Source organism: Rhinopithecus bieti, unplaced genomic scaffold, assembly GCF_001698545.2.
Source record: "Rhinopithecus bieti isolate Rb0 unplaced genomic scaffold, ASM169854v2 scaffold_13742, whole genome shotgun sequence".
Taxonomy (NCBI): Eukaryota; Metazoa; Chordata; class Mammalia; order Primates; family Cercopithecidae; genus Rhinopithecus; species Rhinopithecus bieti.
Genome location: NW_016807807.1, coordinates 751,180 through 765,242, shown reverse-complemented (window position 1 = coordinate 765,242; position 14,063 = coordinate 751,180). Strand labels below are relative to the sequence as shown.

General features: G+C 41.6%; 1 protein-coding gene across 12 annotated transcripts in view; it reads right to left on the bottom strand.

The window, feature by feature from the left end:
- LIMS1 (LIM zinc finger domain containing 1) overlaps positions 1-14,063 on the bottom strand; it is a 102,979-nt gene that overhangs the window by 12,184 nt on the left and 76,732 nt on the right. For 10 of the 12 annotated variants that reach the window (XM_017883805.1, XM_017883806.1, XM_017883802.1 and 7 more), the window contains exons 3-5: positions 4,766-4,832; positions 2,725-2,845; positions 2,141-2,290 (exon numbers count right to left, since the gene is read on the bottom strand). In XM_017883805.1, coding sequence (XP_017739294.1) covers positions 2,141-2,290; positions 2,725-2,845; positions 4,766-4,832 — 338 coding nt within the window. Of the gene's footprint in view, positions 1-1,400; positions 1,405-2,140; positions 2,291-2,724; positions 2,846-4,765; positions 4,833-13,128; positions 13,702-14,063 lie in introns of those variants that run through there. The other 2 variants (XM_017883810.1, XM_017883808.1) reach the window with 2 other exon arrangements.

The following is a 14,063-nucleotide window of genomic DNA, read 5'->3' as shown; positions in this document are numbered from 1 at the left end:
GTGTTAGCCAGGATGGTCTCGATCTCCTGACCTCGTGATCCGCCCGTCTCGGCCTCCCAAAGTGCTGGGATTACAGGCTTGAGCCACCGCACCCGGCCACTTTTCAGGTTTTTAAAGACATTACTATGACAATCCCTGCAAATTTCTTTTTCCCCCGTTAGAGGTGATCAGAATAACCTGAATTAATAGGCCTGAACAGGTTTCAGACTCCTACCAAAACATCTGTATCTTAAAAGGATAAGATGCAAGACTAGGTCAGATACACACCAACACACCAGGCATATTCATCATTTCCTTCTTATATTATCACATTACATTTTAGTCCATTTGTCTTCATTTAAAAGCTACAGGGAATAATCGCAGTGCTGAGGGTAGACTCAGTAATACTACCTGCTATGGTGTGACTGTGCCCTCCAAAGTTCATGATCCCCAGTGCAGGTGTTGGGAAGTAAGACCTCTAAGGGGTGATTAGATCACGAAGGCTCTGCCCTCACGGATGGATTAATGCTGTTATTGAGGGGGTAGGTTCCTTATAAGAGGACGAATTCAGCCTCCTTCCTTCTCTTCCTTCCCCCCTCCTCTCTCCCCCGCCATGTGATGCCCTCTGCTATGTTATGATGCAGAAGAAGGTCCTCACCAGATGCCAGCCCCTTGATCTTGGACTTTCCAGCCTCCAGAACCATAAGCCAAATACATTTCTGCCGGTTACAAATTACCCAGTTTGTGGTATTCTGTTATAGGCGCATAAAATAGACTAAGACATGACCTTTCCAAGCAAACTGAGAAGTTGTGAGACTAGTTCCATTTACTAACAATTATTTAAATGGTCACAAGCTGTTGAAGAGTTATAGGTTAACAGATTTATTTTCATAAACAACAAAATTCCCAGAATTTTCTTTCTCCAAATACTCAAATTAAATATTATTTTCAGTCTCCTGCATCAATAAACATTTGGTCAGAGATAGTCCCAATTAGTCAAATAGACTCGTCTGAATTTCACCCCTTTTATGTAATTCTCTAGGAGAGATGCTAATGAAAAGTGGACAGAGGAGAATCCCCCAAGAGGAAGGATAGGTAAGAAAATGAGATAAGGCGCAAACTGATAATTCAATCACAAAAGATGAGATGGCTGAACTCATGTGACCAAACTGTTTTCTTTTTTCACTTTTTTTTATGAGATGGAGTCTTGCTCTGTCATCCAGGCTGAAGTGCAGCAGTGCGATCTCGGCTCACTGCAAGCTCCGCCTCCCGGGTTCACACCATTCTCCTGCCTCAGCCTCCCGAGTAGCTGGGACTACAGGTGTCTGCCACCATGCCCAGCTAATTTTTGTATTTTTAGTAGAGATGGGGTTTCACTGTGCTAGCCAGGATGGTCTTGATCTCCTGACCTCGTGATCTACCTGCCTCGGCCTCCCAAAGTGCTGGGATTACAGGCGTGAGCCACCGCGCCTGGCCAACTATTGCTAATTTTCTTAGGCACAATAAGAGTATTGTGATTCTGACCAGGTGCAGTGGCTCATGCCTATAATCCCAGCACTTTGGGAGGCCGAGATGGGTGCATTGCTTGAGCCCAGGAGTATGAGACCAGCCTGGGCAACATAGCAAGACTCCATCTCTACAAAAAAATTAAAAAAGGGTGGTGTGTGCCTGTGGTCCCAGCTATTCTGGAGGCTGAGGTGGGAGGATTGCTTGAGCCCAGGAGGGTGTGGCTGCAGTGAGCTATGACTGCCCACTGCACTTCAGCCTGGGCAATAGAGCGAGACCCTGTCTCAAGAGAAAAAAAAAAATTAAAAATAGTATTGTGGTTCCATAGGAAAATGCCCTTATTCTCAGGAGATGTATACTGAGAGTCATGAGAAATTTTAGAGGTATGTGTATACATGCACACGCACACACATACACAGGTAGGTGAAACGAGAATGTACTGTATACACACAAGCGTGGCAAAATGTTAACTGGTGAAACAAAATTAAGGGTATACAGGTTTCATTATATCATTCTCTTAATTCTTCTACAGGTTTAACATTTTCTAGACTAAAATTGGAGAAAACAATTTAGTTTGCTAGATTAACAGAAATAGAGATAAATGTAGTCTTTCCTTCCCACTGCTTGTGTAATAAAAAAGAAACAATTCCAGTACCCGCAGTTGGCACAGTTGAAATGGTCTGGATGGTAGGGGTCGTTCTTGAATATCAGAGGCTGCTCGTCGATGATAGCATGGCATTTCTGGCAGATATATTTCCCAAGGCCTCTCGCTTTCTCACGATTATGACAGGGGCGACACAGGTGTCTAAACAGAGCCAAAACTTAAATTTAAAATTTCAGGTTCTTTCTAATGGTTAAAAAGAAATATGCTTCCCTTACCTCTGAAAAGAAATTAAACAAACCATTTCTTAAAAAAATCACTCCTGTGCTTAACAGCAGAATCAAGCTACACGAAAATAGTGTTCCAACCCTAATATCTGACTGATTTTCATGAAACTCCATCTAGGCACATCCCCTGTTGGTAGTTCAGCCATGCATGGAGCAGTTATGCCCTATGCATAGCAATGCAAGGGTCCACTCCCAGCAGCAGCACTCAGTCAACACACTGCAGTGTCTGAGTTCCCATGCCCTCAGTTCGGTGTCCTACAGAACTGCCTTACATCCCACGTGGAGAATACACGTGATCTTGTCACAGTCACATTTTCCACCCGCATCTGACAAGGATGAAAATCCACCTACCTCCCAGCATTCTTGACAAACCCGATATCCGCCAGAACTTCCTGGCAGAGGTCACAGCGGAAGCACTCTGGATGCCAGCTGTTATTCATGGCTTTGATAACTCGGCCAATGATGAATTCACCTGTGGGAAAGCAACACCCAAAGGATGTTACTAAGTAACAAGCATGGCACTTTATTTACTAAGAGAGCAATTAAGGAAAAACAGTGAGGAAAAAACCATTTAAGCCTTTCTCAACAAAGGAACTATTTTTTTTTGAGACAGAGCTTCGCCCTTGTTGTCCAGGCTGGAGTGTAACGGCGCCATCTTGGTTCACTGCAACCTCCACTTCCTGGGTTCAAGCGATTCTCCTGCCTCAGCCTTCCAAGTAGCTGGGATTACAGGCATGCACCACCACGCCCGGCTAATTTTGTATTTTCAGTAGAGGTGGGGTTTCTCCAAGTTGGTCAGGCTGGTCTCGAATTCCCGACCTCAGGTGACCCTCCCACCTTGGCCTCCCAAAGTGCTAGGATTATAGGTGTGAGCCACCACACCTGGCCAGTAGAGGAACTTTTTATTTATGTGTCTACCACAGTAAGCACATTAGAAAAAAAGTTTTTATTTCGTCTGAGTTTTGTTTTGATTCAGTAGCCACGTTTTTGGGCTGTTTTGTCTCATCTCTGAATCTAGTTTTCCTTTCCAAATGAGGTACTGGGCTGTCCTGAATGCCTTTTGGTTATTTCTGTCATTGTCAACATAGACAATTGAAATCTACAGCACAGTTTCTTATAACCCACACTTCATTTATTCTTTCATTAAACCTTTAGAACATTCTACTCAGTTCCTTCAATCTCTGGAAACCTAGCAGAGGGATTAGCAACCAGTGAAGTGGACAACATGCAAGCAAGTCCATTGCTTATGTGCCATGCAAGCAACGCTGAAGCATCCCTAAGCATCGAAAGCACCTCACTGATGTCTTCCCTGCCTCTTTCCTGGCAAAACCAAAAGCAAGTAGATAAAGGTTGTGTTAACACAGGAAAAGAACAATCCTAATCGCCACCCGATAGGAGTCCTAGTTCATCCCAAAATACCTCTACTTCAAATGTCCTTAAAAATCAGTTCTCTCTAGGTTTTGATACTCCTCCAGCTTGTTATATATTAACAATAGGGAAGAGGAGTGCTGAAGTATCCAACAGTTATTCATAATGAGCACCAAAAACCATCTTTAGCATCGATACTTCACCAGTGTGAAATGACTTAAGGAATTTGGAAGCTTATTATTTTTTTTTTTTCCCGAGATGGAGTTTTGCTCTGTTGCCCAGGCTGGAGTGAAGTGGCCCAGTCTTGGCTCACTGCAACCTCTGCCATCTGGGTTAAAGCGATTCTCCTGCCTCAGCCTCTTGAGTAACTGGGATTACAGGCACCTGCCACCACGTCCAGCTAATGTTTGTATTTTTAGTAGAGATGGGGTTTCCCCATGTTGGCCAGGCTGGTCTCAAACTCCTGACCTCAGGTGATCCTCCTCCCTCTGCCTCCCAAAGTGCTAGGATTACAGGTGTGAGCCACCGCACCCGGCCGGAAACTTACTTTTTACTTGACGTTTAGCAGTAAAACTTACCACACTGATGACAGCAAGGGGCAAAGAGCATCTGAAAGTCATGTTCACAGTACTTTCTTCCTTCAAACTGAAAGAGAGGGTACCACCAACTTACAAACACGAAATAATCACAGGAGAAATATAATTATTTGATGGAGATATACAGGAAAGATGTTTCCGCACTAAGAGTTTGTAACTCTACCGGGATTTTAAAAAGCAGATACACTTTTGCACCATCCATACATCTGCATGTTGGTACAGAAAAGACATATGGCATGAGTTTAGGCTAGAGTGACTAGTACACCTACAGGGATGGTGACCCGGCCTCTGACTGTGCTGAATTGTTTTCTGGCTCAAATACCCTGCCTTTAATGAATCTGTTGAAAGCTATGGATCACTTCTCCCTCCAGAAAGTAGGCACATACANGGAAACTTACTTTTACTTGACGTTTAGCAGTAAAACTTACCACACTGATGACAGCAAGGGGCAAAGAGCATCTGAAAGTCATGTTCACAGTACTTTCTTCCTTCAAACTGAAAGAGAGGGTACCACCAACTTACAAACACGAAATAATCACAGGAGAAATATAATTATTTGATGGAGATATACAGGAAAGATGTTTCCGCACTAAGAGTTTGTAACTCTACCGGGATTTTAAAAGCAGATACACTTTTGCACCATCCATACATCTGCATGTTGGTACAGAAAAGACATATGGCATGAGTTTAGGCTAGAGTGACTAGTACACCTACAGGGATGGTGACCCGGCCTCTGACTGTGCTGAATTGTTTTCTGGCTCAAATACCCTGCCTTTAATGAATCTGTTGAAAGCTATGGATCACTTCTCCCTCCAGAAAGTAGGCACATACATACAACTCACTTCCCACATTTTTTAGGTCGATATCTGTAATTCTCACTGTAACCTTAAATATTTACAAAGGGCAAATATTCTAGCACATTGTACTTATTTTTTTTAAAAATGGGAGTCTTGCTATGTTGCCTAGACTGGTTATTGGACTCCCGGGACAAAGCAATCCTCCTACCTCAGCCTCTCAAAGCACTGGGACCACAGGCGTTAGCCAGTACGCTCAGCCCTAGCACATTTTAAAATGACCAAAATCCATTAAAAAAAATCCTTTTAACAGCCGAGATTTTTACATCTTTCATTTCTTGAACTGTTTCCATTTCATGTCCTCCAATTTTATCCGAGTATATTTTTTGTACTTGTCTTTAACTGATCACCCTGCCATACTTTTCTGCAATAAAATATATACATAAAACATGAAATTTTAAAATGTGCTTTCTGAATCCATAAGGCTGTAAAGGTTAACATTTATTTTCTTCTGTATTATCAGTACAATGATTAGTACAGGACAAGACGTAAATATTAATTTTTTAATACTATCTGTTTACTTGAAAAGCATATCTTAGTGATAGTGAAATGAGTCGGGCTGCCCTTTCCTCCTACAATTATTTCATGTATCTCATGCATCAATATGGCTTTCCACTAGAAGACTCAGGTTCAATATTAATTCTAGGTCTATTTTCTATCTTGGGGGTTGCTTTTTTTAAAAAATATACAAATGCTAAGAAGCCTTTTCCACATTACTAAGTCGTGAGACTTGTTATAGTAATGTCTCCCCTTGAGTCTTTGAGCTCCTTACAAGTTATATGTCAAAAGTCATACACTGTTTGATTATCAAAATCCATTTTTAATGATACCCATTTTTAAGGTATCACTTGTCAACTCCATTTCCTCAAATTATGGCTATAGATTTGGTTCATCCAATTGAGTGAACATATCTACCACAGCTTAACTGGCAAAGTCAGTTCTTACTATTGAACCAATCAAAGCAGATTTTCTCCTAGAAAAATAACTTTTTTTTTCCCCCAGAGTCTCACTCTGTTGCCCAGGCTGGAGTGCAGAGGTATAATCTTGGCTCACTGTAACCTCTGCCTCTTGGGTTCAAGCGATTCTCCTGCCTCAGCTTCCTGAGTAGCTGGGATTAGAGGCACCCGCCACCACATCCAGCTAATTTTGTATTTTAATAGAGACAGGGTTTCACCATGTTGGCCAGGCTGGTCTTGAACTCCTGACCTCAAGTGATCCGCCCGCCTTGGCCTCCCAAAGTGCTGGGATTACAGGTGTGAGCTACTATGTTCAGCTTTCACTTAATTCAAACTAATAAGCTGTCATATATTTAACGTATCTTTTGGTTTTTAGACTAGGTCTTGCTATGTTGTTCAGGCTTGTCTTGAATTCTTGGGCTCAAGTGATCCTTCCACATCAGCCTCTTGAGTAGTGGGATTACAGGCACACACTACCTTGCCCAGATTAATGTATTTGGTTTTTAAAGTTTATTAACAGAGGAGAATAAATTGATATGCTATTACTCATACTCTGCCACACTACGTTATAATGTGAAGTCAAAAGTACAAGTATTTATGAAGCATGATATATTTCTGATGAATGTATGCCATCTATGTGTATAAAAATCTGATGTTTAGCTTTTAGCAGTAATTAATGGAACTACCATATGATCCAGCAATCTCACTACTGGGAATGTATCCAAAGGAAATAGAATCAATATGTGGAAGAGATATCTGCACTCTCATGTTTACTGCAGCACTATTCACAATAGCCAAGATTTGGAAGCAACCTAACTGTCCATCAAGAGATGAATGGATTAAAAAAATACGGTACAGTACTCTTTGGTCATACAAAAGAATGAGATCTTGTCATCTGTGGCGACATGGATGAACCTGGAGGACGTTACATTAAGTAAAATAAGCACTGAAGGACAAATACTACATGATCTCACTCACATGTGGAATCTAAAGAGGCTGATTTCATAGAAATAGTAAGATAGAGGTTGCCGGAGCCTGGGGAGAATGGAGTGGAGAGGATGGGGAGAAGATGGTCAATGGGTACAAAGTTACAGTTAGGATGAGTAAGTTCTACTGTTCTATTGCACAGTAGCGTGACTGTGGTTAGTAATATTGCATTTCAAAATATTTCAAAATAGCTATTTCAAAATAGGTAGAAAAGGGGTATTTTGAATGTTTCACTACAAAGAAATTATAAATGTACGAGGTGATGGATATATTAAATACCCTGATTTGATTTTTACACAATGTATACATGTATTGAAACATCATACTGTGCCTCATATGTGTGATGATTATGTCAATTAGAAACAAAAAAAACCCAAAACGACCACAAAACAGGCTTCTGTATCTGCTGAGTCTGCATCCTTGGATTCAATCAACCAAGGATAAAAAAATATGTGGAGGGAAAAACCCCAAACAATAAAAAATACCAACAGAAAATAAAATAAGACAAATTTAAAACACAGTGTAACAACTATTTACATAGCATTTACATTTCATTAGCTATTATAAGTAATCTAGAGGTAATGAAAAGTATAAGGAGGATGTGCATAGTTTATATGCAAATAAGTACACCATTTTTATCTGGGACTTGAGCATTCGAAGATTTTGGTAAACTCTGAGGATGAGGTGGGAGTGGGGTGGAGGGGGTGTCCTGGAACCAATCCTCTGTGGACACCATAAGACAACTGTATAAAAACTCAGAAATAACTCCATTAATTTAGTTAGAAATGATCAACTTTTATTCTGTATTAAATGAAAGAGAAAGATGTATATTACATAAACACACAAAAAACCCAGCTGTTAATATATATATATATATTTTAGAAGGTATATATATACACATACACACACACATATATATATATGTATTTTTTTTTGGAAGGTTGAAAATATAATCCCTGGCTAAGATAAAATAAAATTAGGATTAGCTGTAATTTGGAAACACCTTTTAACAAGACAGGTAGGAGTCAAGAACACTGACCACGGATCCAGACTGCCTGTGTTCAAGATCTGACTGAAAGACCCATTGTGTGGCCTTGGGCAAGTTGCTTAACCTTTCAGGGCCTCCCAAGAGTCAAAAAGCGATACTGCTTTGGTCTGTTTGTTCTAGCTCATGGCATGCCCTCACTGTGACATTGTGAAATACATATTTGGTCTTCCTCCCAGTTTCTTGGCTCCAAAAATCCTTGGAATCTTAAAAGTGATGTCTTTTTATATGTTAATGAGGTGACTCATGACTGGCAGCCCTTAAGTAGATTCAGGATGGGACTGGGTTACCAGAAAGACCAAGGCAGAATTAGATGGTTGGGGTTTTCAGCCCCACCCTCCAGCCTTCAGGGAAGGCAGAGAGGAGCTGAAGGTTAAGTTGATCACCAATGGCCAAGTGTTTAATTAATCATGCCTACATAATGAAGCCTCCGTAAAAATGTAAAAGGACAGGGTGCAGACAGCTTCTGGATAGCTGAACACAGTGAAGTTTCCCAGAGGGTGGTACAGCCAGAGAAGGTGCGGAGGCTCTGACCACCTTCCCCCATATACCTCACCCTATGTATCTCTTCATCTGTATCCTTTATAATATCCTTTTTTAAAATTTATTTTTATTTATTATTATTATTTTTTCAGAAACAGGGTCTTGCCCTGTTTTTCAGGCTGGAGTGCAGTGGCATGAGTATAGCTCACTGTAGCCTCCAACTCCTGGGCTCAAATGATCTTCCCACCTCAGCCTCCCAAGTAGCTGGGACTGTGTGTGTCATCATGCCTGGTTAATTTTGTTATTTTTTATAGAGACAGGATCTCACTATGTTGCCCATGCTGCTCTTGAACTCCTGGCTTCAAGCAATCCTCCCACCTGAGTCTGTCAAAGTGCTAGGATTACAGGTGTGCTCCATCGTGCCTGGTTGGTAATATTGTTTATAATAAACTGGTAGAGCCAGGCATGGTAGCATGTGCCTATAGTCCCAGCTACTGGGAAGGCGGAGGCAGGAAGACTGCTTGAGTACACGAGATGGAGGCTGCAGTGAACTGTGATTGTTCCACTGCACTCCAGTTTAGGCGACAGAGCTTGGCCTTGTCTCAAAACAAACAAACAAACAAAATACTAATAATAAACCAGTAAACGTGTTTCCCTGAGCTCTGTGAGTTGCTCTAGCAAATTAACAGAACCAGAAGAGGGGGCTGTGGGATCCCCAATTTACAGAGCATGTCAGCCAGAAGTACAGGAAAAGCAATCTGGGGCTTTCAAGTGGCATCAGAAGGAGAAGACAGTCCTGTGGCTGACCCCTCAATCTGTGGGATCTGAGGCTATCTCCAGGTAGACAGTGTGGGAATTGAATTGGAGAACGCCCAGCTGGTGTCCACTGCAGAACTGACTGCTTGCTTTGTGTGTGGGGAAAAATTCCCATACATTTGGTCACAGAAGAACTTCTGTGGTGACTGTTGTGGTGTGCAAGCAGAGGAAAAATGGTTTGTGTTTTCTATCCACCTCATTCACAATTTCTTACCAATGCTCTTTGCTTTGCTCTACCAGAGCTTTCTCTTAAAAAGGATGAATTCTTCTGAAATTAGTCAGGGGATGTAGTCAGGGGGTGAAAAAGGCTAAGCCCTAAAAGGAAAGCTGTTGGCTGGGCGCAGTGGCTCACGCCTGTAATCTCAGCACTTTGGAAGGCTGAGATGGGCAGATCACAAGATCAGGAGTTTGAGACCAGCCTGACCAACATGTTGAAACCTGTCTCTACTAAAAATACAAAAATTAGCCAGGCGTGGTGGCAGGCATCTGTAATTCAAGCTACTGAGGAGGCTGAGGCAGGAGAATCGCTTGAACCCAGGAAGCAGAGGTTGCAGTGAGCCGAGATGGCGCCACTGCACTCCAGCCTGGGCAACAGAGCAAAACTCAAGACAGACAGACAGACAGAAAAAGGGAGGGAGGGAAGGAGGGAGGAAGGAAGGAAGGAAGGAAAGAAAGAAGCAAGAAAAGAAAGCAAGGAAAGCAAGGAAAGCAAGGAAAGGAAAGGAAAGGAAGGAAGGAGAAAGAAAGAAAGGAAAGAAAGGAAAGAAAGGAAAGAAAGGAAAGAAAGGAAAGAAAGAAAGAAAGAAAGAAAGAAAGAAAGAAAGAAAGAAAGAAAGAAAGAGAAAGAAAGAAAAAAAGCAAGCAAGCAAGCTAGCTGTTGTAACTACTGTCTACATCTCTAAACTCAGCATATACAATCATGCGCTGGATAACATTTCTGTCAACAATGAACCATATATACTACCATGGTATATGGTATATTTACTGTACTTTTTCTAAGTTTGGATACTTTTAGATACACAAATACTCACCATTGTGTTACAACTGCCTGCGGTATTCTGTATAGTAACATGCTGTACAAGTTTGTAGCCTAGAGGAATAGCCTATACCATATAGACAAATGTGTTGTAGGCTATTACACTTAGGTTAAATACATTCTCTGATTTTTGCACAACAATGAACTCGCCTAATGACACCTTTCTCAGACATTTCCCTGTGGTTAAGGGACGTGCATATCTGTACCCGAATATAGGATATCCAACACAATTCCTAAAGCCAAGCTTCTCCTTAACAAGAAAATACATAAGGCAGGGAAAGACTAACCTTACAGGTTTCAGCACTCCCTAACTAATCCTTTTTGATGGGTATCCTGGAGCAATTAATGATAGTAAGATTTGAGATTTCCTTCTTTTGCAATGTGAGAGAAGTGCTATTGTGAATATAAATGTTTTCAGGCAAAGAGAAAAGGATCTAGAAATTGAGACCTTTAAAACCAGAATAGGAGGACTTAGAAATAGATTTCCTTGCCACCATTCATCCTGCAAATCTCCTGCACTCTGGGCTATGCTTCTCCAGTGTCACAACTACTGTTAATTCCAGGTGGAGAAGTTCTGCTATAACGAGCTGCCTCTTTTCTACAGAGTGTAGAAATGATCAAACACAGTATAACCCAACTTTTGGGTCCGAAAGAAAGGCCAGAAGTTTATCCAAAGTAAAACTCCAGGATATAAAATTTTTTAAAAATCAAGAATCACAAATTGGAAAGAATTACATTTCTATAAATATAGCCTTTCTAGGTAATTACACATTACATCCCAAAATTGATTTAAACAAGGAATACAATAAGCCTATTAGAAATATTAAAGGTCCAAATTAGTGGTATTTATAAACAAAATGCCTTAAGAACCCTGGGGTCCCACCACCTGTGGAAATGGGTCGCTCTGTGTAGGGGAAGATGAACTCCAAGAATGGCTCTGTTTTTAACTGTTTTAAGTTTTGGAGTTCTGTAAATATTCCCTTTAGGGGAAAAAACAGAATTATTCTGAGCTGCTTTCAAGTAAGCTCAGGATGAAAAATCAGCTGCAAGTCTCATTTCCAGTCAAGTGCAAAGTTGCAAATCTTCATTTGGTGCTTTATACCGGTTTGTCATAAACTGCCCTGAAGTGAGTGGATCCACAGATAAACAGATGTGCTGGTTGGAAGTGTCTTCTGTTCTCAATTTCTGCCTTCCTGAATAATCAGAGTAAATGAGTGAAGAAACCTCTCTGTAAAACATCTTGCTACAAAATTACTCATCATAAATGGGTCTTTCCTGGCCAGGGGCAGTGGCTCACGCTTGTAATCCCAGCATTTTGGGAGGACGAGACGAGCGGATCACCTGAGGTCGGGAGTTTGAGACCAGCCTGACCAACATGGAGAAACCCTGTTTCTACTAAAAATACAAAATTAGCTGGGCATGGTGGCGCATGCCTGTAATCCCAGCTACTTGGGAGGCTGAGGCAGGAGAATTGCTTGAACCTGCGAGATGGAGGTTGCGGTGAGCTAAGATTGAGCATTTGCACTCCAGCCTAGGCAACAAGAGTGAAACTCTGTCTCAAAAAAAATAGAAATAAAATAAAATAAAATAAAATATAGATCTTTCCTGTTAATGCATTTTGTGATAGGAAAAAAGGACATTTGTGAAATCCAAACTAAGAGAAATGTGAAGCACCAACAAATGTGAAGCTGAAAGGGTATTTTCCCGGGGAAACGGAGTTCAATCACTTGAGTACAGGAGTTTGAGACCAGCCTGGGCAACATGGCAAGACCCTGTTTCTGCAAAAAAATTTTTGAAATTATCTGGCTGTGCTAGTGTGCGCCTGTAGTCCCAGCTCCAAGGGAGGCTGAGGTGGGAGGATTGCTTGAGCCCAGAAGTCAAGGCTGCCATGAGTCATGATGGTGCCACTGCACTCCAGCTTGGGTAACAGGGTGAGACCCTGTCTTAAGAAAAAGAAAAAAAGGCCAGGCGCAGTGGCTGAAGCCTGTAATCCCAGCACTTCGGGAGGCCGAGACGGGCGGATCACAAGGTCAGGAGATCGAGACCATCCTGGCTAACACGGTGAAACCCCATCTCTACTAAAAAAATACAAAAAACTAGCTGGGCGAGGTGGCGGGCGCCTGTAGTCCCAGCTACTTAGGAGGCTGAGGCAGAAGAATGGCGTAAACCCGGGAGGCAGAGCTTGCAGTGAGCCGAGATCCGGTCACTGCACTCCAGCCTGGGCGACAGAGCGAGACTCCGTCTCAAAAAAAAAAAAAAAAAAAAAAAAAAAAAAAAAAAAAAAAAAAAAAAAAAAAAAGTGATTAAAAAACTGTAGTTGAGACAGAAATACTGGTGCTCATTTCTTCAGATACATGTTCTGGTAAGTGGTTAGGAAACAAGGATCTCATTCTATACTTGCCTCTGTGGCCAAAGGGAAGAATGTCCTATTTAATTCAAAGTACCAGAAAGTTCTACCATAAAAGTAAATCACATTTTCAAGTGGAAGCGAGTGCACAGAACCCACCTCTAAGTCTTCACAGCTAGTCTTCTAGAGAAAAGAACACATAGAGGCTGTGGAAATCAGGGAAGGAAGTTGTTCTGATAATGAGACAAAAGCAATAACCAAGATACAGAGTGGCAAAGATGCATTTGTTATTATACAAAGACTGAAGCACATCAGTCATGCCCCACATGGAAGGCAAACCGGGTAAGTTTCCAAGCTTCCTTTTCTGGAAAACAACTTATTGCTGGATATAATTGAAAGTAAAGATTATTTGTTAGCAGCCTTGGATGGTTTTTTTCTCTAATATCATTTAACCAAAAAGAAATTTCTTATTCTCCACATGCGGGTTTACACATTCCTGGGCTGGTTTTAATGATAAACAATGTAGCCAAAATAGTAATCTTCCTCAGGACCCAACAGCTTCAACTGGGCAACAGCCCATGAATAGCCTAGTTCTGGGTATTCAACGCATCTTTTGGAATAACAACGCACAGACCCAGGGAGGGTATTTATAGTCCAGTGTGAGGGGTGGGCAGGACGAGATGAGTCACACTTTATTCTTCGCTGCTCAAGGCTGTTCTGAGCCTTTCCCTCTGACTCAGCACCAGTGGCCTCACAGCTGACAGGGCCTAAATGCAGCAGCAGGAGCTCAGGAAGCGGTCATGCTGCTTAATGAAGGTAGCTTAACCATCATGTTCATTCCTAAGTCACAGGCAAAATGGGAAAAAGAAGGTGACGGAGTGCTGGAGCTCCAGGGTGCTCTCAGGGGAAACAGCAGGCCAGGGATATAAGGAAAATGTCTGGGAAAACAGAGCCTGTCTTTTTCTCTGAGTTCTTCTCTATTGCTCCCCTGGACCGAGCTCTCCTAAGGCCTTTGTCATAATCGCCCATTTTAATAAAATATCTTATATTTAAAAGAATATGTAAGGGAAAGAATACTGTATTGGATACTAGGAGACCAGATAGATTCTCGTCTCTTCCATGTCGCAAACCTGTTGAGTTATCAGATATTTCAACCTCTCTGGACTACAGGATTTAAAAAAAAAAAAAAAAAAAAAAAAAAA